Below are 25,815 nucleotides of genomic sequence, written 5' to 3' on the forward strand. Positions count from 1 at the left end.
TGGAGCCTAGTCAATGTACATGACACACTGTATGATGCAATTGCGAAGGATTTGCATGCAAACTTGGCATTTTAGTCATCTCTCTCTGGCTTTGAAATCATTCTTGTAATATAACAAGGGACAGAATTTCCTAATAAAGAGACATCATTTCATTTCTTGCTTTTTGAATTCTTTTGAAACATGTGATAATGCCTTCAAATGCGTATTGTGTTTTCAGTTAAACATGATTTTTTTTACGTGAAATTACTTTAAAAAATATAAATTTGTCTTCTAACAGGTAAACTATTCCTGGGTTTGTGTGTCAATCTTTTTTAAAGGAAAATGTGATTTTCAAACTCCATTTGAGGTTATACGATTTTCTTTCTTTTCTTTTTGCCGTGGGAACTGGCTGCTCAATTCAAGCAGCAACAGCTCACTTGGTGCTCCAGCTGCCCCAAGAGCAAATCCCAATTAGCCTTTCTTCCTTATATTTTAATTGGAAAAGCAACTGTTTCATTAACCCTTAAGTTTGGACAGTCAAAGCAAGGGTTACATAGGAATAAAATCTGACCCAAACGAGCCCTGTGGAACACAACTGCAGCTCATTTTAGATTATAATTTTTGTTCTAACGAAGCTTGCATCTTATTTTAAGCACACGTCCAGATAGTCTCAGTTGCATCTCACCGGTATAATTTTCTTTATACAGTTTCTCCATCGGCAACACAATTAGAACTTAACTGTCGTCGTCAAGAGCATCTTAGCAACAGATGAAGGGGGAAGGGAAAGTATTTATCCAATTTTCAAACACACATTAATTTCTAACAGGTGCAGTCTTTTTTATGTGTGGCCACATTTAGCTCATATCATATCAAAGAAATGTGGTGCCTTCTGTCATAAATTTGATAGATGATCTCATTATTAGACACCAGGAAAGTTGCCAGCCCTGTTGCTGGAGATCAGAATCCTTGAAGGCAACTCACGTCGAGGCCCCCAAATTGTCCGTCTTTATTTTCAAGCTATTTCCCCCTCAGAAACCATCAACAGACTAACCGAACTTTTTCCCTCTCCTTTCTTCTTTTCCCTTTCTGTCTTTCTCTCCTGGTTCAGGTTTTGTTCCTTCGTCTGCCGGCCCGTTGGCAATGATTGTGTGTGAAAACCTCCAGACAAGACAAAGCAAGACGGTTTTAGAGTAAAGGCTTGGTTTCCATAGTGATGGCGCTTGCCCAGGCAGCCTGTGAGAATTGGTCCTGATTGATGGGGCTCGGTTGTTTAGGCCTGGAGGGTGGGCGGGCGTTACTCATGTTGTGGGGACCTAAATCTGTTTGCACAGTCACATTATGGGGACTTGGCTTCCTTATAGGGATGTGCTTTTAGTCCCCATAACATTCTTCATTAAATTTTAAGGTGAAGACATGATTGAAGCTTTGGGTTAACTTCAGGCTAAGGTTTGGATTAGGCAAGCAGTAGTTATGGTTAAGATTAGAATAAGTCTCCAGGAAATGAATGTAAGTCAGTGTGATGTTGCTCTGAAGTCATGGAAACACAACTTTGTGTTTGCGTATGTTTGTGTGTGGTCTGTGTGTCTATTCGTGCCTTTACTTGAAGGCACATTTGGATCTATTGCTTTACTCAGGTCCATGACTGAGAGACAGACAGTTGGTGAGCTGCTGAGTTTTTTGGTCTAGACATTGCAAACTAATAAATCTCCACACTGCTTTACAAATCATTATCAATAGAAACTCCTCAAAGTTGCAAAGTTGGAGTTAAACTAGCTGACTTGCTGAATCTCTCCACTGTATTCATTGTTTTTTTCCCCCCTAAGCAGTCGGTATTAACAGTGCTCAGGTCTGTCATGCGTCTTCTATTTGGCTAATACGAAAATTCAGTTTAATCTCAGTTTGGCCTCACTAAATCGACTGCTTTAAATTGGGAACACACAGTGGTTCATATTGCTCTCATGCACTTTGTAAACACACCAAAATAGGCTGGAGGTTATACCTGCCAGTGCATACGGCCAGCAGAGTGTCTGTTGAGATAAAGTGGCAGCGAGTGGGATGAAAATGTGTGGAGTAACTTGTGCGCTTTCAAGTCATTTACTGCAAGTACAATGTTAGAAAAAAAAATTTAAATTAATGTCACTCTAATCTGCATTGTCACCCTGATTATACCCCTTTCCCTGGCTGCCATATGATTGCCAGGAGAAAGTGGAATTACTTTGCTAGTTGTAATACATCTAATAGTACCAAATGTTCTTTTCAGACACCACTGGTAAATGCGCTGTGCGCTGTGAAAGATACCTATTTGTAGCAAGATGGATAACAAGTGCCCTTTACCAATTCTCTGCCTTTCTCTGCAAATCACTGAATGGCTGTGCATCATTTTGTCTCCCACTCTGCTAATTCAGCGGATAATGGCTCCTATTTATGACCCGAGAAGCTTTTCTCCATCAATTACGGTATTAGTCATAAAGCCAGTCCCCAACCCTCCTCTCGCAGCTTCCCCCCCACCCACACCCACCAACCCCACACTGTCCCCCGGCCTCCCCCACCACACCAAACGACAACAGTAAAGTACTGTAAATGGAGCCGTCTCATATTCACATTCCCACCTCCCACTCGCCGCCACTTTATAATCACAGTGCTTGTGTATTCTGCGTTATCGGGTCCAACAGAGGTAGCGGCCAGTAGCAGGTGGTTGCTGTATTAGCTAAAGAAGCGTCTGTGTGCACAGTGTGAGTTTTTCTCCATCCTTCTATCCAGTCTTGTTTGTGTGGATCTGTTCTATTCTCGGGGCCCTGTGAAGATAGCCGGGCCCCCATTGCTGGTTATTTTAGCTCAGGCCATGTCCCCCTGCCAGGCAGATAAAGACCGGTCTTGTGTGCTTATCTGGGCAGTGCTGTACCTCAGTCTGTCTGAGGGAAGCTTAGGGAATAGAGGGACTTTGGTGGAAGGGACACTGCAGGTGCAATGTCCTTTCAATGTCATCTCTGGTACCATAACGCACACCTTTTTGGTGGGCATTTTTATACAAGGCACAAAGTGGCACGAGTGGGAATTAAACCCTCACAAAAATAGAAGACCGTTTAGATAAATTGTAGTTATGAAAATGGACTGTATGCTACTTTTACCCACTAAACTCAAAGGGGCCTGGTGGTTCTGATGAACAATGAGATTGGCATCATCCACCAGCTTATAGTACAGCTACAGGAAAGGCTCCAGTAAAACCAGGAAACTTTGTGAGTCAGTTGATATTAAGGGCGGTGCTTTTACTCATTATTGCAGAGTCTTAAGCACTTTAAATCCAGGCAACTTCAACCTTTTATACCCTGCAATTACTGGTGGTGTGGCAAGGTTCAAGACAAAAAAAAACTAAATGAATAGCTTAAAGTCAGTAGTAACTGGCAGCACGGGCCCAGAGGTACACAGCTGAAGAAAATTGAAAAACAAAAACAGGTTAATGTAGTAATTTTTGTTTTAATTTGTAGTAATTACAATGTAATAGACATATGTGGGCCCGTGTCTGATGCATAAATACACAAACACACATACAAACTCAGGAACATAGCTTGCAAAATTGTGTATACACACACTTGGACACAAGTGCAGAAATACATGTATAAGACATTTTTTTCCACCATTCTCTTTCTGAATAATTACTACATAATGTGAGATATGAATGAATCACCTACCTTGAATTACTCCGCCTAGACTACTATTTCTACATTTTTAAACCCATTATTTGAATAATCTTGAAGAAGAGAAACAATAGAAATAACATATAAGTCGACAATCGTAAGAGCAAAGCTGAAAATATAATCTTTTTTGATACTTGATGTAATATAGATATGTCATTTTATGACTTGCTATAAAATTTAGGTAACTTTACTGTTAGACATGTGTAGACAGTGACACCCAGAGAGTAGCTTACGACAGCAGTGACACTTGAATGTGTCAATTATGGGATGAATACACGTATTTTCAGCTGTCGTCACAGGCGTTACACATACACACAAAACACCTAAGTTAGCAGCAGGAGTACCCATTTTGTAGCAATGCTTCCTTTGTCATGCTTTAAGAGCTGCCTCACAGCTGGCTCGGTGGCCGTGTTAGAAGTTCTCGGCTGCATTTTACTTGATCATTTCGCCGACGGGCACATAGTTTTTGTTCCATTTTCAGAAGAAATTAGACTGTCATTCAGAATCGGCACAAAGGCTTGCTCGCTCTTTCTCTCATCACTAAATGCTGTTTTAGACAAGAGGGTCACTGCAAACTTGGGTCAAAAGCATCAAACTTGCACTGAGTGTGGTCAGTTCGCATGGATGGCACAGAGACCCCACGGTGTCAAATACAGCTTAAGGTGACAATAACACCAAACAGCAGTCAGTATTGACTTCGAACTACAATTTTCAAGATGCATTCAGGCAGAGTAAATGTAGGTTTGCAGCTATAGGTGAGAATCCTCTGCTATAGGCTGTCAGCAAAGGAAATGAGACTTAATTTGCTGTGAAAACACCACTTCTATGTATTGACTGACTGCATGAAAACATGTGACTTTCATCCTGCTGTATGTGTGGTTGCAGGGCATTTTAAAGTGCAAACAGGGGAAAAAAAAAAGAGTAGGAAAAGTTACAAGAACTTTAAAAAAATATATTCAGGACTTTTTGTCCTCCACTCTCTCTTCACATCATCTCCTCTATTCTCTGAACCTCTTGTCACCTTCTCTACTCTCCTCTTTACCACTGACCCCTCTGCCTCCCCCTGCTCATGTCATCATATCATTCACCACTGTGTCATTCATTTTCGTTTCATCTATTTTTCCTCCCAGCTCCCTGTCGCCTTCCTTTATTCAAACCTTCCTCAGGTAGTATTGAAAACTGTGTACAGTTCAAGGAAATCTTAAATCTGTCAGGAGTTAAATTCAGACCGACATGCAGGCAGTCACATTTATTGTACATCTCTCTCATCCTATGAAGCAAGCGAGAGGGAGAAGGCGGCTGGGTGGAAATGTCAAATGGTCCAGGGGAAAACTAATCAAAGAATGCTGGCCTTCAGCAGAACCACTGCCACAGGCCTGATCTGTGTAAATCCCTCTTCTGTCTCAACAGAGGGCACATTGTAAGGGGAGGTCAAATGCAGAGGAGCGGAGTTGTGTAAAGCTGTGTTGTGTCGTTTCATAATGGAAATTGTAAGTGTAAAATGCCAAAAGGGATCATTGTATGCACCAGACAAATAAAGTAGGCCTGCTGCTTGCAGACAGAGAAAAGCTAAGATGCTTATATCACACTGCAACCTTTATATGTTTGTGGATATGCCATTATATCCATGGGAAACATAGCGCAAAGTAACTTCAGCTTTATTTTCAGCTTTTCTACTAGATGTTTTTTTTTTTATTTGCTCATCCTTCATGCTTTGATTTTGATTAGTTGCATCTGTTGCAGAACAACTCGTTAGCAGTTTCCTTTTCCACAAGAGGATTTGTTTGGAGAATTCAAATTATTGATGTTTAAATTTGGAAATAGTGCACTTGTGTGTTGTACTCAGAATGAACCACTCTGTAAAATGGAATTGTTTGCTGTAGGTGCACGTAAACACGATAAAAGCAGCCTCTCCACCTAAAGGCACTACATATTATCATTATCCTTTTTTTTCCCTTATAGAAACAGATATTTGTTTAGCTATCTAAAATATATGTATTATACAATGTAATTGAAGATTTGAAGCTGCTGGGACCTTAATTTACAATTAATAAAATCCAAAATTCAGGCTTTCCAAGCTTTTGGATATATTATAGTAGCAGTTATTAGAAGGAGATCTTGCACTGTGGAGATATAAACACAGGTCTGAGAGGTTGCAGAAATCTTTCAAAGACATTATACATTCTTGAAAATCTTTCCAATGAGTGAGAGACTTCACCAGACGTTGTTCTAACAGATGCAGAGTGAGATTTAAGAGAGCTGAGAAATATTTTTGAAGGATGCAACAATCAATACACTTTCATTTGACCATCAGAAGACTAAGAATCAATATTTCCAACATTAAAATGATTGTCAGGCAGCAACACAACCCTTTAATACTTCTTATAAAAGCCGACGTTTCATCCCTGCCCTTTGGCTGATTTATTTCAGCCCAGTGTGGTGTCTGTCAAAGTCCAACTCTCAGAACCCGCCAGGGGATGTTTTCATCATATGTGACAATTTTATCCACATACACCATGAAGCTAACACTTTAAGTCTGAAAAAGTGTTATAATACCATGTACACATCTTAGCATGGTTGCACATAATGGGAATCACACAGCTGCCACTGGCCTAGTAGTTGGTGTTATGCTCTACTCTTTGAGCTGTGTATGCACCAAGTTACCAAAGAACAAAGTGTGGTACAGCAGACAAAAATCAAAGGAAGATAAGAGTAACGGCTCATCTACAAGTTGGCAGCTCTGGCTGCTGACTGTTAGTATTAAAAAAAGAAATATAACACTGTAGCAGCAATAGTGCTTAGCCGAAAGAATTTTTTTAAAAACATCATTTAACCATGGATAGCATGAGCTCATATGCTTCCTTTCAGCAACAATCTCGCATCTGCAGATGTTTCTGCTTGTAAAATGAAGGTTAAGTGTTTCCTACGCTGGCACACTCATAATGATGAAATACATTGTAGCGCTTGTTATGATGTATGTGACTGCAGAACCAGTACTTTCTGCTAGGGAAACAAAAATCGAGATTAATCAGTCATCAAAAAGGAGTTAAGTTAGTTTGTGTATCTTATTGAAATATTTGCATCAGATACATTTGGGTTGTTATTTAGGGGAGCTGGATGAACTTTGCATGCGGTGCCTCTGCTTTCCTCAGGCAGTGCGTTCACCCTTCTTCTTTTCCTTTCCCTTGTCTCACACTATTTCTCTTTTCCTCATTCTCCCACTCCCTATCTCTCTTTACCCGATAATGAATGCAGGAACTCTCCTTCATATGTGTTTAGCAGTGCCTGGAGACTGGTGTCGGCCCATGGTCCCTTAATTATTAATTTGACGTTATGCGCTGGCCGTTTGATCATCCCCACATATCTGTATGATTCAGATTTAACGAGTTCCCCGGGAGACTCTGTTTTCTCTCTTTCTCTCTTTCTATCAGGCTTGTTGTCTTAAACCTCCTGCAACCCAAGCATGAGCGAAAAAATTCCAGCTCCAAAAGCACCAGAGTTACTTCCTTTTGATGGGCAGTTTAAACCAAAGGGTCTCAGCTCTATGGGCGCATAAATTTTTAGTATGTGTGATCCAAGCGAGAATTGAACTACTGATTGCGACTTTGTCAGTTCTGCACTCCATCAAGCAGGAAAATGACTTTTAAACACTTGAAGACAATGTCAGATTAAAACCAAACTCCCCTTTCCTGGCTTTTCTTTTAAAAGTCAGTGTTACGGTACAGTGGATTAACCAGGTATCCTAGTTGTCTCAGATGGAAGTATAATGTCCTAGTGTACAGTAGTCAATGCAGTGATGAGTGTTGGTGGTGATCCTACAACCCACTGTCAGCATGGCTCTTCACAAAGTCATTCCACCTCTCTTTTGTTCAAGCATTCTTAAGAAATTTAAATATAAGGACTGTTCTCCAAATCCTGCCACACAGGTAGGATGATTTTTTTTAAATAGAGGCATAGCTAGCAATCTGCTGGCTGTAGTAGATGTCACTGTTTCACAGTAGCTTTTTACAGCGATAGCATTGGGGGCGCTATCTTTTTGCTTTATGTACTTACTCACCATTACTGGCCTACCCTGCTTAAATTAAACAATCTGCTGACCCCTCCCCAACCGAACGCCTAAATGCCCCACCTGATTTTTACCTAACCTGGTATCAGCATCAACAGTGTTAGCAACTAGCATGTTTGATGATGTGGTGAGAATACTAGAGGATACAACCAAAGCACAGCAAATACAAGTAAGCTACATTACAAGTATCTAATAATGCCAATGAAGTGTGTAAAGAACATTTCAACAGCAACAACTCTCTTTGTAACTCACTGTCGTTTCTAATGAAGCAAATAGGAAGAAAAAAAGAAAAAGATTCAGCTAAGCCAGCATGAGCAATTGTCATTAACATATGCAGTACTCGACTTGAACAGAAAACATCACAAAGCTAAAATAGAACCCAGAACTGTGGTGACTCAGTCGTATGAGCCACAAACTGCCGAAGCACCTGTGAATAAAGCGCAGCAGTACTGTGTAATGAAGCAAACAGCGGGAGCTCAGAGCTGCACAGGAATCTTCGTCAGTAAACGCAACACAGAATGTGGTTGAGGGAAAAAAAATAACACTTTAGAGATAGACCTGCTAAATGTCAGGCGTACTGGTGTGACCAATGAAAGGCAGATTTTTCGCATGTGCAATCAAAGTGGTTACACTCCAGGGTGATGGTAGGTGTGTTCACTTGCAATCAGGTGGGAGAACCCACCGCCCACCACATGTGTTTGATTGTTATTATTATGTTTTTACATCAGCATGCAATGTTAGAATTGCCCAAGCTTCCATTATCATTGGCCAGTAGTTTTAACTGTGGTTTCACAGTACTCCCTAGGTATTCTGTAATTCTCAGGAAGTGTCCTCTGACTCCATTTTGAATTCTGCAGCTCAAACATTAACGGTTGTAAATTTTCATAAAGCTGCGTGTGGGGCATCTATTTCTCAGGTTTTTGGTGCTTTTGGCCCCTTGTGAGAGGCTGCATCTTTGCTGCGACTGGGTGTGGTTTTAGCATTGTCCATTGACATATACCTTTATGTAAAATTTTGTGTCTACTTGTAGATTTTTTAACATTCAGATTTGACTACATGGTTACTAACACGGTTTATCCACTGTGTGGCGAGCACGTTTATCACTGGTTTACACAAGTTTTATCTGTTTCAGAGGGTGTTGCCACTGCACTGGCAGTATGCTAAGCTGAAGTATATTTTGCTATGGAGCAACATCTTTAAACTACGAATATTCAGCTCAAAATTTCCTCAAAATTCCATGACCTGCACACACTTCTAGGAGAAGCAGACATAGCTGTGTGATGCGAAGTGAGAATGAGATAAAGTAAGAGTCTGCACATGGGTGACATTATGGAGTTACGTGTCTATGTGTAGGTGTATGCATATGCACATTTGGAAATCTGTGCTTTAAGAAATGCATTTAAAGGAACTGAGTTAGCTCCTGTGGTGCAACATTTGTCTTATGTCTAATATATCTCTCTCGTTCTACCTCTCTTTATCTTTCTCCTTCCTCAGCACCACCACGGTTCACAAAAGTTCCCGTCGACCAGATTGGCGTCTCAGGGGGAGTGGTTTCCTTTGTCTGCCAGGCAACGGGTGACCCCAAGCCGAGGGTTAGTTGGAACAAGAAAGGGAAGAAGGTCAACTCCCAGCGTATAGAGGTGAGTCAGTGCTCCTCATTACTGCACTCTACAGGTGAGAGAGGGGCAACCTTATGGTCAGCAATATATATACCACAATGGCCTCATGCTCAGAAGCTGTATATCATGTTTGCATTAAATCCTCATGCAGTTGCTGTCCTGAACTTTGTGGTCTTGCAGAAAGTCTTTTGAAATGATGCTCATGGGGCATACAAAACAATCATATCTAAGCTGTCTTGGGAAGTTCACACCCGGCTCATCCTCATGAACTCTGGTTTTCAACTTTCTGTTTATTTACCATTGTTATATTTACTTTATGTGACCATATATTTTCACATGCATGTTAAATATATGAAGACACATCATTCAAGTGGGCTAAGTCATTATACACTTGATTATGTTTTTTTCTAATGCAAATCTATACTAATACTCGTGCTTTGACATTTGCGTGTTGCATAACATGTTAATTTGAAACACAACTTGATCCCTGCTACTGATAAACAGCAAATGACTCGAGACATTTTATTTTTTTATTTTCATGCATTGTCATATTTGCTGATGTGACAAAAACACATTCAGCTCTACAGACCATTGAAAGCACAGCTGTTTTCCCACATCGCCTTATCAACAAGAGCATTTTTGATGCTTTTTTTCCCCACAAATTGTTCAGACTGCCTGCCTTGTCATTGACTGGCTGCTCTAACCTATGAGCAATATACGGTGTGTCCAGTAATGAATTCGAGAGCCTTTTTATCCCCCCCCCCAGCTCCATCCTTTTTGCACTTGAGTGACTCTGCTGTGACATTTTTCCAGTTGCTGTTTTTTTTTTCCCTACATACAGCCCTGTCTGTGCGAATGTGTCTGTGCGTTATTCATTATGTTTGTTGTTCACTTCTCGGCAGGCATCCCAGATGGCATCTCTAAAAGTCTTGATTGATGCTCAGTGTCTCTTAATTAAAAAGTTGCTTTCGTTAACGGTGACGGCAGTCACAGTGCATAGAGATGCACACACACACACTGCAGCATGAAGATAACCATAGGGGAGGAGGGGTGGGTAAAAAGCAAAAAATGACAACAACATCAACAGGGGGAGATCAGCATCTCCATGGAGGACATAATAAAAAGACAAGTTCTGTTTGTACGTTCTCTTCTTCTGCATGCTAAGTGGGAAACAAAGCCAAGGGCGTGAAGGAGCCCGCCAGAACGGACGCTTCTCTTCCTCCGTTTAGCATGAAATAAAAAAAAAATTGTAAAGGGGTTTTGAAGTAGTTAGGATTTTTTTTCTGTTCTACCCTCTAGACAGCTGCTTTGATATCGATCATGATGCCATGCTCTGCAGTGTTTTTAGCCTAATTAGCAGCTCAGCCCTGAGATGTGCAGCAGTGGAGCAGCGGGGCTGCTGAAGACTTGTACTAGTATCTCAAAGTCATGCTTTGCTCAGAGATCGCAGCAGAGAGTCCTTTGTTGAGATGGTGTAAGCTTCTCTGAGGAATGACTGATATTAGAACAATAGGTCTGCTATGAGACTGACACGCTAACCATCCTCTCTGACACTTCAACCATCCAAAATTGAAACTAAGCAAAAGGTAGTTTGTTCAGACTGTCACCATTCAGTCTTTTCACAAGGTTCGTTTTTTTTTTTTATTGCAGGTTGCATGACTGTTGATGTTTTGGTATTCAAGGAGCTCAAATGTGGCTTTCAGATGCTGACTGAGGCCAGTTTGTGTGATTACCATGTTAAAACTCTCCCACTGTCGGCCACTAATATTACATTTTCGGTCATTCAGACATGAAGAGTGCTAATTTTTGCGTAGCTCCTCTCGGAAGAAATCGTCTTTGTGGAATAGACTTTTTATTGTAACTATAGCTTTCTTCCCCTCTGCATTCTCATCACGTTAAACTCTGATTGAAGTACAATTTTGTTTTTATGAGACTCTTTCAACAGGGATCAAAACCAAAGGCTTCACAGAGAACAAAGGGCATAATTATAGATAGAAACAACAGATACAAACACAAAACACACACAATCTGTGGTCAGAAAATGTGTTTTTATAACTGTATTTATTAAGCCTTCTATAGGTTGTAAACAAATCTAAACATGGTGCCTTTTCAACTAAAGTATCTTCTCAGAACTGATATTATCTCATCTTATATGTTAACATGATAACACACTTGTCTTTGTATCTCCATAAGAAATGTTTGACTTAAGTGCTCCAATCTTGCCTTCGCTGGGCTGCATTAAAGTAAAAAACTGGTCGTATTTTAGCTGAAATCCCACATGTCTAATCCAACTCTGTTTCTCATGTTTCACCACAGACCATTGAGTTTGACGAGGGCGCCGGTGCCGTACTCAGAATTCAGCCTCTCCGAGCACCACGTGACGAGAACATCTACGAATGCGTGGCTGAGAACACCGAGGGCGAGATTACCGTCAATGCCAAGCTGTCCATCATCCGAGGTGAATCTTGCATTATGACTAGCGTGCAGGGGAGTAACTACAAAATAAATCATTAAAGTGGACATCCATGAGCTCCACAGGTTTTTTATGATGACATTTTGCCTTGGAGGTTATGCACTGCACTTGGCAGCGAGCGAGGGCTGCACTTCGAAGCCTTTTTTGCTTTGAATTGGAGGTAGTGCTTCACTCTTCTGTGGAAAGCCATTTTGACTTCGTCTGTAGAATCTGGCTATCTTGGTGGTTTAAGATTTGTTACATTTGCTTTATTTCCTTCTTCACATAAAAGAAAATCTCTCAGAATGTGTTTCAAAATTTACTGTTTTTGCTTTACTTTTAACAGGGACCATGCAATTATTTAGAATTTTATCTTACATGATTATTATTCGTTTCATCAAATGTTCATACAAGACTTTCATTTAAAATATGCATAATTTTCTTGATTTGGCCATAATAGGAGCACGCAAAGGGTGTCTGCCAAGAGGTTACATTATAGATGTAAAAATGTTCACTTGCTGAGTAGAAACGGAGTTAAATGAGATGTTCAAATTTATCAGGTGCTCACCATAGCCTAAAATAGACTCAAAATCGCTTACAGATGGACAGTGTGAAGGCTGTTGATGAAGGATGCATCAGTGGGATGGCGCTAATCAACGGTCATTCATGGAAGAGCTGAACCTCTATTTGAAAACACATAAGGTCCCTGAATGAAATGGATTGATTGGTCATCCGAAAACAGCCGGGTCACAGTGGCCAAAAGACGAACGCACACACACACACGGAGGAAAAGGCGTAAAATAACAACCTGTTGTGAACTGTGTAGACGAAATCACCAAAAGCAGAATTTTAATGAGTGCTTAAAGTGCTACTTTGCTTTCAGCTAAGATATTCCAGCATTTGTTTTGCTCTAGTTTAGAGGTCATTGAGGACAGTATCATAAGCAAGCAAGCATGTGGTCACACACGCCCGCTTTCTTCTCCCTCGTTCTACCTGTCTCTGTCTGCCTCATGTACATAGACACACACAGTGTCTTTTCTGTTCTCTTCCATTCTCTCCTGCTGCCATCTGCCATGTTTCCAGGGCTGGATGAAGCCGAGCTATTGCTGGGTGGCTGGCTGGCAGCACACAAGCTAGGCCTTCCTGGCTGTCAGATCCACAAGCACAGGGTTGGGGAGAGTGTGTGTGTGTGTGTGTCTGCGTGTGTGTGTGGTGGAGGTGTTGGACCAGAGATTGGAAGTCTGGCCCAGCATCCTGGGTTAGTTATTGTTAGAAACAAGCCCAGATGCATTTGACTGGGTGCTATGGGGGTGTCAGGGCCTCAGGTGTGGAGCTGCAGTGGCTATTCGATTAATTTTTTCGGCAGACAAGAGAAAATAACTATTTGCAAATGTCTTTGACAATGCTTGAATTGTTGGAGACATTTCTCAAGGAACAGTGGCTAACATTGGATGGATTTTCGGTTATCAAATCGGAAGCTTTTCAGATATTTGTTTACATTAGAATAAACCAACTATTTTTGTAGTTGCCCTTCAAAACTTTCATTTTGAAATCTGGTGTTTAATGATTATATGTATATTCATGTATATTCATTCATTGTACTCATTTAAAAAAAGTATTGGCATCTACCACCCAATGTTGTTTGGACAATAGGATATAATATCTGGTACTGATTGGCACACAATGACTGTTTAGCTGAGGCGCTCCATTTACCAGATAACATCTGCTATTTCCTGAAAGTGTGAATCCAGGAAGTAGTATGAACCTAATAGGAATCAAATTTTCATCCTGCATTGTTAGTTCCCTGCAACAATTCTATGAAGTGCTTTAGTTTTTTTCAAGCATGTATAATTCAGAAACCGATATTTGCACAGTTGTGCATTTTTTGTTCTATAAACTATGAGCTTTGCACATTTAAGCTAAAATCAAACCATGGACACATCAAATCACTAAGTTAGTTGGTTTCCTAAAATCCTGGTAGCCTTGGCAGACTGAATTTTTGTGGATGAAAATCTTTTATAAGGTAAAGGAAAGATCTTTTATGGCTGCACAGCAAGTCAAGAATGCTCTCCAGGATGTAGGCATACATGTTTCCTTGTCAAGAAGATTTCATGTTCTTAACCTCTGAGGATTCAGCACAAGATGCAACCCTCTGGAAAGCCTCTAGAACAGAAGGGCCAGGTTGCAGTTTGTAAAAACATGAAATATGATGTCATTCATAGCAGCATTTTCAACAGTTCTCTTAGTTCAGGAATTGTCTTTATTCCTTCCTAACTTACTACTTTCCGGAGTTTTGTGAATAATTTTTAAGAAGAAACTCTTTGTTAAGAACTTAAGGTGCCATTTAGAAAGATTTTTAGTGATAAGATCCTTTGAGGACATGACCCTTGATCTCAGGCCAAATAGACATGTTTTCTACTTGTTTTTTTTTTTTTGTGTGTATGTATTTTTTCTCATTGTTTAACTCCATGGAAGGGGTGTCAACACTTTATGAGATTAATGCATATTTTAGTCTTGCAGCCAAATATTTTGTTATTTAGTGCATGTGTGTGACCATCACCAGCCCTCCCTGAAAGCTAAGCTGACACTCTTTATTACATTTCCCTGTTCAGAGCCAGGGAGGGCAGTGCTACACCTCAGTGGTGACGTGAAGGGAAACAAAGGGTGGACAGGACGAGAAAGAACGGACAGGGACAGGGACTAGCAAGCAGTGCTATTGCATCTGAAGAATATCAGGTGTTGTGTTATTCCCAACTAATAATTACCCATCAATGAGACAAACAAACAAACACATACACAAGAGAACAGAAAACCAAACAAACAACAAGTAAATAAATAAATGAATGAATAATTAGCCAGACAGTACTGAACACCATAGTTGTGGGTGTCATGTTAGTATAGAGTGGAATAGGCCAGAAGAAGAGCTGTAGACCACACTATAAGCAGAGAGTCTCTGCAACAATGAAAAGTGGCCGCTGTAAAGTTTTGGAAGACCTTAATCACTCTGGTAATGTCAATGGGTCAAAGACTTCAGAAACTAATGAGGGTCATTGCAAAGAATTTTCCACAGTATTATAAAAAATATGATTTTGTTTCTGTCCACTTACTTTTGAATGTCTCACCTTTGGGTTCTGTGTGTTTGAAGAACCTTATAGTTCTTTCTGTATTGACGTAAGCTCATTTTTATGTCAAACTGAATGTGCTGAAGCACACAGCCTGAAGAACAGAATACAAAATGTGACTGTCCACAGAAGTTCGTTTTTTTTGTTATTCATAGTTTATATATGGCTATTGTATAGGTGCTGTGAAAATCAAATCTGGAAAGTCCTTTCCAAAGAAAGAGTGGACTCAGAGACTGATTGAAAACAAGGAACAAGCACATCAATTTTTAACTGCAAGCCCGGGCATGTGTACGTCAGTGCATGCAGTTGTGGCTGTGTGAAAGAGCACAGGGCAAACTCAGGGCAGCCCACAGGAGCAGAAGGAAAATGAAAAGTTATTGGAATCAACTCAACGAGGTTTCCTCTAGAGCCCAGAGGAAGATAGAAGCTCTCCTGCCCAGGCAAGACCCAGTGCTGAAGGAGGGATGAGAGTGTGATGATGGGGGTGAATGTGCAACATAAGCAACAAGGGCGAGAGGAGCAGTACATTCTGTCTGTTTTCCATCTTTAATGAGGTCAGGGGCCCCTGCATTAACCCATCAGTATTGGGAGGGAGATGGCTGAAAGATAAACTGCGAACTATGGAGAATATTGGAGAAGAGACATCAGTTTGTTGTGGAAAAAATGAGGATGTAATGGGTAGAAAGACAAAGGATGAGTTTGAATGTAGGGGGAGAATGCAAGGAGGGATGGAAGTGGAGCAAATCGGAGGAAAAAATAGGGGGAAAAAATGGAGAAAAGTTGGCCAAAGATGAAGGGAGACAACAGGAGGTGTTGCGGACGATTGGCAGTGTAGAACAGGTGAGGAGGACAATAGCTGAACACGGGTTCTTGGAACAGGGGCAAAGGATTACGGGATATGGGACAAGGCACAAGGGACGCATTTGCAGTAAACAGAGGGGACGTGGTCTGGGATCTGGAGAGGCAGAAAATGGGTCGCCACGATGGGTGACTTGGCCAGAAAGCCATGGCACACATATTGCGAGAATACACAGCTGCATGCATGGAAACACCCACGTTAACCCACACAAACAAACGCATACAACAACGTACATGTGAACAAACTTGCACGGCTGCTTGTATAGATACACTTTCTTTTAACGAAGGGCCTTACTTGCATGGGAATACTTAGAGATAAAGAAGCATTCACTCAGAGTAACACCACACAACAGTAGCTATGTATAAATAGTCCACATACAGCGAAGTGAGCCTTCCTATGAGGACAGTTTGTATATAGCCACTCTTCATGACGTAGCTATGCACACAGAAGAGTGTTAAGCGTTTTCTGCCACAGTGACAGCTCATCTGCAATGAGAGCACGTGAAATCTGTTTGGAATTTAAGAAGAAATTAACAGCACAACACACACGCAAACACACACTTTGATGCTTGTCTGCAGTGGTAAAGATAAGCAGCTGTACAGCAAATATTCACAATGCACATAACCACACCCAGCTGCTAATTCACTGACTTGCATCTACAAAAATATGTACACATATATGCACACGACGACATTCTATATATGCACGAAACAAGTCCACCTGCATTTATTCATACAAAGACATGCAGTTACTCTTTAAACTTTGTCTCAATAATTGTTTATTATACTGTACTGTTAGCACTATTTGTGTGTATCTTAGTGGCAATAGCAGAGGGTGCATTTAGCATTGACTGTGACACCACCTTGGCTGTTAGTCTACTGCTGCAACTGAATACCTAAGATGGGGGCCATCTGGCTCCACTAAGACGTGCACACAGTCCTCTGGGAGTCCTTGGAGAGGGACCGACAAGTGTATGAAGCACACTCTTGAGATGTGACACAACTTGCAGCTTGCTGTGGGTTTTTGTCATGGGAGCTTTTTTTTCTTCTCTCTTTCTAGTTTTAGGATTTTCTGGGGTTTTTTTCAGGGGAGTGTTTTAGAGTGTCAGAAGGAAGGCAAAGTTGCCACTGGGATACTGTCAGCTCATGCTGTTGTGAGGAGATCATGGGGAGTTATCCTTTTTTGTGTGCTTGTCTTTTAGTCAGCAGCAGTCTTTAGCGCAGTGAAAACTGTTGCAAATGGATTCTCCCCTGAGGCAGCCCAAAGAGCAAAAAAAACAAAACAAAAAAAGCACTGTGATTGATGAAATTTAGTCTGATTTTGAATTTTTTATGTTGAAAACATAAATATGATGTGTCTGTCCCTGTGTTTGGAGCACCCTTGAACAGATGACAACAGGGGAGAGCTGATTGTCAGACAGAAATAATCACGTTCCTTAAGTTAAACCTCAATGTTGAAGCCAGTCAAGTGCTCTGCCGTGGGTTCTTTGAGCTAGTCGGCACCAGAAACCTACCTCTGGTGCACTCACACAGAGGTCACAGCTTATGGAAATGGTTGCTATAACGAGCCTGTGGTCTTTTTCTTTGCCACTCCCAACCAGGTGGAACCAATCAAACTTATCCTTCTCCGTCTCTCATCGGGGGGATCAGGCAGAGGTGCAGTGATTAGATGAGAAAAACGTGAGCGGCTAAGAGGGAAGGAAAACTGGAGTGAAAATTAGAAGGCAGAGGCTGGTCAACCTCTGAACCGAATATTGACTCCAGACGAAGCTTTAAAATGTGCTATTTCTCAGTTTCACCTTTCCTTTCTGTGCTCTGTCTACCCTTTTCTGTCCCTCTCACATAATCTCTCCACTGTTATGCTGGAGGCCGTGTCCTCTCTGCTGTATCTTTCTCTTGCACACTTGTTCTCACTCCTTCTCTTTCTACTAGCCTTATTTCTTTGTATTTGAGTGGGTTGGGTGTGTGTGATGGAAGTGGAGGGTGTCTGTGGGTGATACAGTCATGAACTCTTACATTTTAAGCAAAAAAAACATGCAAATTCAGACACATTATTATGGACTGTGATTGCTGCGAAAAAGAAAGGATGGAGGAAGAGGCTAAGAAAGAAAGACCGAGTAAGGTTCGGACGATGTTACATTTGGGTGTGAACTGTTCGTATTTGTGCATTTTTTAGTATATTTGCAATCAGAATTTAAAAAAGAAAGAAAGAAAGAAATTCTCCTGATCATCTGATGTGCGTGATGCAACCTGATTTCAAAATAGTTTCGGCTTTGTAAAAGCCTCTGCACAGGCTACAACAGAGGAGAAGAGACAGTCTGAGGAAAGAGAACTGATAAAAGAGAAAACAGAGAAAATTTCTCCTCCTTGCTATTCATTTCATCAGTATTCCCTGTACGTATCTAACAAGCACCAGCACAAACATGCGTTTAGGTTGGTGAAATATTCCCCTTGGCTTTATTTTACGGCCCCTTGGGTTTTTGTAACCTCCTGAAACTATATTTGACATTTTCTCACAAATATATAGTTAATAAAATGGGGAGGAAAAAAATCTATTTCCTTAAACTTATTTCTTGCAGATGCTTGTTTTTCTGTTTTTACAGTTACTTTTATTTATTTATTTTTTGCAGTGATTTGCTTGTGGTCAGTTTTTTTTCCCTCGGAGTTGTCTCTTTGTAGTGCAAATGCAGTGCCGTGTTGGTGTTGCAGGGTTGAATGCTTATTTTATTGTGTTTATTTTCGAAGAGAAGGTGAGTCCAGGGCAGCAGGCAAGCCTGATGAAAAATTAATAAAACACATAGTGAAACAAGAGCAGGTGTGTGCGTGTGAGAGAGGCACAGAGCTAGTTTCCTGAAGTGTGAGCGAGTATGGTCGACAGTCTCTGAGTGGCAGAGTGTTTGGTTTGTGGTGTGTTTAAATCAGGTTTTTATGTGCGTGTATGTGTGTGCGGCAGAGACGGAGGGAGACAAAGAGAAAGAGCCAGCAGGCAGGCAGTGGCCGTCCGGTAATGAGACAGTGAAAAATACGCTTGGCAGTATCAGCAGCAGATCGGTCTGTTCTTCCTCTTCCTTTCTGACTGCCTCGGAATCAACCTTTCCCCTCTTCCGCATGGTCTCCGAACGTGTGAGAACGATGAGTTCTGCTGGTAATCCTTCTACATTAAAGTTCTTAGTTAATAGCCAAGATGCGATGAAAGAGGTCGCAAAAGATGTGAAGAAACAAGGAAGGACTCTCTTACCAGAGCTTACACCCTGACGTACCTCGTATGTCCCCACTGAGGTACTCTCTCTTTCTGCTTTTGCCAGCTGCATTATCTCCAGCTTGTCCCTGACAAACAAGTCAATTCTCATTCCCAAGCAGCACTCACCGCATCCAGCAGTAAATAATATATTTGTCTAGTGCTGTTAAGATCTACACCCAGTGGCGAAGGTTAGCAGCTCACAGTCAACCCATTTTTACATGTGACTCCTATTATTAACAAGTCAGTGCAAACAGTTTTTTTAAACTCGCAAATGGTAAACCCTATACCCTTCTCGTTTTTCCTCACAACGAAATGACTACCAGTTTTGCTCTGTCCTTTTGGCGGTTGTTATTTGGCCCCGCTTTCAAGAGAATTAGATGTGCAGCAAATCTCTTGTTTTGTTCTGTGATGGTGCTTATGAGGTGCTACTCCTTGCTGAGCTGGGATTCTTAAGCTGTTATTGGTGTGTAGCAGAGGGCAGACTTGGCACAAACAACAAATCAATAGGTGGATGTTGACCACGTGGATGGCCCCTCATGCCCCTGATCTCTTATTGGGGGCTTAAGAAGTGTTGGTGTTGTTTCCTCAGAAATACTCCCTTCGCTGTTCTTCAGTGACTGCGGCACCTCCTTTTCATTACTGGAAGATATGTCACTACATACCTTTCAACCTTTTCCTATATGTCATTATCGGCTCTTCCGTGCCTGCCACATTATTACCACCATCTTTCTTTCTCACTTTAATTTTCGATTGTGTAAAAAAAGTTCCCTTCAGAGGAAATTCACCTAGATGAGAGTCTATGATCCCTTGAACCCGTAGTGCAGTAATCAGATGTGATTGGAGGAGGAAGAAACAGGATGCAAGCTAAGTTGTAGCAAGAATAATAAAGGAGAAATAGGGAATAGGAAAAGAGGTGGTAGTGATGGAGTGGGATAAGTGGAGGGAGCTAGCCTCTGGCCGAGGGTGGCCGACTCCTGAACTTCTGCCATCTATTTCATATAATTTCTACTCAAGTAGAGCGACCCTGGCCACCCTAGACATCTGGCCACGACCAATATAAGACACTTATGGAGAGTAAAAAAAGGAGAAGAAGAGGGGTAAGCACATTGGGGGTTAACGTCTGGCTGATTGTTTTATTACTGGGTAGAAACTTCAGATAAATGGATCCTTTGTCACAGCAATGAGCTGACCAGAACACTAAATTGAAAGATCAGTGTCTCTGAGATGCTTTTACAACTGTAAGCACGCTTGTGTTACTGATGGAACCTCTCGCAGTGGATTTTCTCTTCTTGTATTAGGCATTTTCCATAATCTGTTCCTTAATAAGAAACCAATAATGGCAATTTGGAATTTATTTTATGTCCCCCCCCCCCCCCCCCTGTGAAACCACCTTCCATGTGTATTAGGGCTGAACAATCTGGGGAACGTTAGTAATTGCGATTTTTCTGAAGGATATTGTGATTGCAGTTTGATTTGCAATGTGAGGCATTACCACATGAGATTGTCACACAAGGTGATCGCATGAATTTGTCACACCAATGACACAACAGTTTAAGCCCTGGGTTAAATTCACTGCATTTATATACTTCCATAATTGCAGCCTTTTGCGTTACTAAAAATTTCAATTTCAATTTGTAAGTAAAAAAACATCCCAAATGTATATAATCTCAAATATGACTAGTATCACTTGTACACTATCTTACAGGGATGAACGCATATCTTGTTTTTTAGGACCCAGCTACATTGGAGTATTTGCCAGTACTACATATCGATACTAGTACTTAGTAATGGTTATAATCATAATTATAGTAATATAAAAGTGCTATGATTTTTAAAACCACACCTGCTTTAGCTAGGCTGGTGTTGCGGTGAGGTGTGAAAACTGCTTTCCCTGTAATGTTAGTATGACTCACTTGGGAGTAAAATTCCCATCAACCCACTGTGCCGTGAGGTTGAGGAAAGACGCTAGGCACCCTGCGAGTCCAAATGCCAGTTGTAGTGCTGAATACTGGAACCTTATATAGATGTTTTATGTAATTTACTCATTTTAAACAAGCTGTTTGTTTTTTTGTTTTTTTTGCTTCATGTCTTGACAGTGTAGCAGAGTAGCGCTTCCAGTTAGTTTTTACTTTTGATGTTGTCGCTTACCTCTAAATATCTCCAAAGTGCGCTGACATTTGTCCTCCTCCCGCCACTGGCTCAACCAGCATGAGGTGAGAAGTTTTATGAGTATGAATATTCACATTACTATGCAATGGGATGACCAGTGCAGATGGGCATTGAATATTCTTGCCCATAATGTGTTTTAATTATTCTGACAAGGCAACAAAACAAAGAAAATAATTAGAAAAAATACCGGTACCAACAACTATAATAGGATTTTGGAAAACTATTTGTTTTAAATGTTAAATGGAAACATGAGATCTATTAAAAACTCGCATCAATATCGATAGTAATGTGCAGAAGTCAAATCAGTGTCCAAACTATACCAGGACAGGACCTTTTGCTTCACACCTGAGCAGGGAATGAGAGCTGGGAAGAGGTGGTGCAGCCCTTTGGAAACTGTATGAGTGACGACTTTTGGAGTGGCCCAGCTCATGCATAAAGAAGAGCAAGGGGATATGGCCTGGACCACCAGCTTCATGCATATACATCAGCCACCAACCCGGGTGACTGAAGTCGTACAACACAGAGGTCGTGCTGCGGTCCCTGCAGGACTGGCAGAGTTGATAAGACTTAAAGTACTGCATGCCGCACAAGTGCCCCGTCTCTGCATCTTGTGGTAAAAGTTGAATGGAAATGACAGTCATGTGTATTTCTTCTAGAACAGGAGGATGCATCTCAGTTAAGACTGAATAAAGCAACGTCTCAAGAAAGATAGACACAGTACATAAGCAAGACACATCTTGAAAAACCTTAAACTCTTAGACCGATGTAAGGTTCAGTTATAAGAGTGATAAATAGAAATCAGGAGTCTGAAGGAAATGGCAGACCAAGACGGTTTTAAGATGCTACCCAGGACTTCTTCATGAATAAAAAGCGTGTTTCCTGTTGTCCAGCCCAGATTCCACTACTGTAATAGTAGTCGTTTATATTTTTAAGTGATTGTGCTTCTTGGCCCTTAAATCAAATCAAATCAAAATACACAGACAGGCAAAAACTTGTATAAATCAATGAGAATAGCAAAATAATGAATGTAAAATTACTATAACAGGCAAAAGAGCACACCAACTTGCAAGATCAATTTCTAAAAAAACAAACATTTGAAATACTAAGAGCATTAGCAGGCAAAAGTCAATGACGACATGGATGTTTTGAGGTTCTTCTTGAAAATATCAGTGGAGGGGGACTATTCCACTACATCCAACAAGTGTAGCTTTAACCTCTGTCTTTTCTTTGTCCTGAAAATCATTTAAGCATCATATGTTGGTGTCTGTTTGGGGGTCATTGGATTGTCTTAGGGGGTAACTTCATTTAGTACACCACGTGTGTGTCCTGTTTGCTTTTCCTTTGTTGCAGTTTTCTTTTTCCTGACCACTCACCGGGTTCTCTTGCCTTACAGCAGGAAATGATCATGCAGTAATAGTTGAGGTCTTCAGCCTACTTTTCCTCCTAATGATCCTTCTTGTTGCTAAGCTGATCAGCATTTACCCACACCCCTCCATCTTGTCATCTTTTAAGTAACTTATTTATCCAGCACTCCGACTGTTCCCACCCTGGTGAAGGCCCATTTCCTCTCTGATCATTACTGCCGCATGCTTTTTTTCCCCCTCCACGTCTCAAAGTGACATCAAGCAATTACCAAGCACTCATCTGACCGGTCCTCTGCTCATTTCAGGCCACTGCATATTCATAATTGTTTTTTTCTGCTCACCAAAGCAGCGGTGCCTCCAAACCTGTCATTAGCGCCTTGATGGCACTAAGCTAATGGCCCACCAAGACAATATAACCTCAGACCCCAGCCCTACCCATGTACCTCCCACCAATATTGTCAGTCTGCGCTTTGAAGCTTTGGTATTTGTTTGGGGTAGATTAGTTGCTTTGGCAGTGATGGCAGAGTGCAGCAGCTCATCTCCTCTCAGTCTGCTGTTGCTTTGGCCCTCAGTTGCTTGGCCAGCTTAGAGGCGCCTTTGCTTCACATGTCAGGAGTACCAAGTGTTGATTCTGTCATACACACAAGCCCTGTTCAGACATGAAACCTGCGACACTGCAAATATCTGAGAAAAGCAGCGGATTTGAAATGCAAGCCTACAATACGGAGACAAAAACCCATGTTGGCTTTTTATTCTTTTCTTAATAAGTCAGTTCTTTTCTAGTCATTACTGATCAGGCGGTGCTGAAGAATGGTGATGGGATGACAATACTGACTTTAGGGAGCATTGTGTGTTACCACAGAAGCTGCTTAAATAATATTTAAAACTTAGTTTGCACGGACTGGTCATGATGCCAAGATTATAGCCAAACTTATGGAGCATGCTATGCTTCAGTAAGCTGTCAAGGCACCCCCAACACTGTTTCTCATCAGCGTCATCATTAGTTAGGAATGGTCTAAAATTATGCTGCAAAATCCCAGCTGCTTTTAAAAAGTTGAATGAAATAACTTTAGAAATTGTGGATCTCATGTAGCTCCAAAAAAATCCCTCTTTTATCGAACTAGACATTCTAGGCTATCGCTGGAGAATCAAATTGTAATAGACTGAGATGGCTGGCATTGCATTCCCCACAACTTTAAACTCTCTTAATTAAACAACAGAATGAAAGTTCTCATTATACAGGGGGTTGTACAGGAGCGGTGTCACCCACATTATGTGGTAAACAGACGTCAGGTTTCAAGGTGCCCACTGCACTTACACACACACACACACACACACACACACACACACACACACACACACACACACACACACACACACACACACACACACACACACACACACACAGACTCAGTGCCACCCACCACTAAACCAGACCTGACTGGTTGACGTTTCTCTACGGAGAGGCACTTCCTTTAATGGCCCCAGCCTCATCTCCTGTCTCCCCTGGAGTTCGCCTGTCTTACCCCAGACGCCTCAGGAGCCTGACAAGACAGAAAGTGAGAGAGTGTGTGTGTATGTATGCGTGTGTTTGTGTGTGTGTGTGGGTGGGTGGAGGAGGTGGGGTGGGGTTCGATAAACTGCCACTGGCTGAGACAGGTAAACAGAATTTTTTTTCCCCCCTTTTTGTGTTTTTTCTTTTTCCCACTCCATCTCTTTTCTTCACAGGCAGGGGATCGTTGGAGCTGTCCTAGACAATTACTCCTCTCTCATGTCTGTGCTGTGTCTATCACGGTGGCTTGGCACATCAGGAAAAACAGCCTGTAGTGCACGTTTTTCTTTCCAAGTGCTGGACCCTGGTTTTCCGCATTTAAAATTATAGGTAGAGGAAAGACGGCATGTCAGCCGACACGGTTGAACCCCTTCATGGAGAGACGTGTCCAACATGCCTTCTAATCAGCTGAAAACATGTGCTTTGGTAAAGTAATGAAAATGATGATTAATATTCGTCTTGCACTTTTCTTAATTAAATGAGTAAAACAGTGCATGTCCAACCTTGGGTACTGATCCATGAGTTTTAATGAAACTCATATATTGAGATAAAGCAAATATTTTATCTTTGAACAGTGTAACTGTGAATGGCAATGTAATTATGAGCAAGTTAAGGCAATGTCTGCTTTGATCAAACAAGCCCAAAAAGAATACATCATTACTGGGTAATTAATTTCTTTTGCTTTCATTTGCTTGTATTGTATGTACAGTGAACTTGTATTGATATCATTGCAGCAACTTAGAAGGCTATGTTGAACTTATTAGGCTAAGTATTTGCAATGTATAAATGAATTAATTACACTCTGCAATTTATTCACTATCAGAAATACTGATTTATTGCTACCCCAGAAGATATTTGACTGCAGCAGGTGCAGAAGTGGTGTGTTTATTTGAAAATCTATCAGCCAAGGGCTGTGTGAATTTATATGGACTAGGTCTCGATATCTGACAAAAAGATGTTATATGGACAAAGCCTTAGTTCACTGCTTTACCTGTAATGGGCAGGAAATTATGCCCTAATGCAACACTGCTCAGCCTGAGGCTAAAAATTGTTTCCTGCCTAGTGTTATCTATAAGCCGAGTTTTCTTTACTTGGTTTGGTCCCTGGTATTTGCCATCAGTCCGCCCTTCCTTCCTTCTTTTGGCTTTCATATTTGACAGAACTGTGGTCATAGCTGATACCTGTAGTGGTTGCTGCCAATTGTTAGTTCTCTTGGCTGCTATCAATGTCTTTCTTTGGCAAATAAGCTGTCCACTCACTGTTTAACTCAGTGGCTCTGATAGTTTCATGAATGTGGCCTAATATGGACTGTGTTAAGAGTTGGAGGTGGTGCAGAACATGTTTGCAAGTCACAGTCCGAACTGTCGGAACAACCAGTCTGTCTGCCACTCTAAATTCCTTATCACCCTCACATTAAACATTTACCCATTTAGCCACTTATAATAGAGGGACAAACAGCAAGACTTATTTTAAAAGGACACTTACCTGCTGTAGATTCTCTCCTTACAGCACAATATTGCTCTTTACGTACACAGCACACTTAAGAAACATACATGTAGCTCATGCAAAAATAGTCAGAAACACATTTTTTACTATTAATTCCACTGTCAGTACAACACACAGTCAATCAACCCTTACTTTGAATTCTAAAGTAAACAGTTTGTCTCTATAAATGCATGTAAAACACCAGCAAGAACA

At 41.1% G+C, this 25,815-nt stretch overlaps 1 protein-coding gene across 13 annotated transcripts in view; it reads left to right on the forward strand.

Annotated features, from left to right (window-relative positions):
• The window catches only part of ptprsa (protein tyrosine phosphatase receptor type Sa), a 242,648-nt gene that overhangs the window by 112,955 nt on the left and 103,878 nt on the right, over positions 1 to 25,815 (forward strand). For all 13 annotated transcript variants that reach the window (XM_022192822.2, XM_022192824.2, XM_022192826.2 and 10 more), the window contains 2 exons: positions 9,235 to 9,380; positions 11,676 to 11,817. In XM_022192822.2, the coding sequence (XP_022048514.1) occupies positions 9,235 to 9,380; positions 11,676 to 11,817 (288 nt within the window). The remainder of the gene's footprint in view (positions 1 to 9,234; positions 9,381 to 11,675; positions 11,818 to 25,815) is intronic.

The sequence above is a fragment of the Acanthochromis polyacanthus genome, chromosome 4 (genome assembly GCF_021347895.1).
Source record: "Acanthochromis polyacanthus isolate Apoly-LR-REF ecotype Palm Island chromosome 4, KAUST_Apoly_ChrSc, whole genome shotgun sequence".
In the NCBI taxonomy this organism is placed as follows: Eukaryota; Metazoa; Chordata; class Actinopteri; family Pomacentridae; genus Acanthochromis; species Acanthochromis polyacanthus.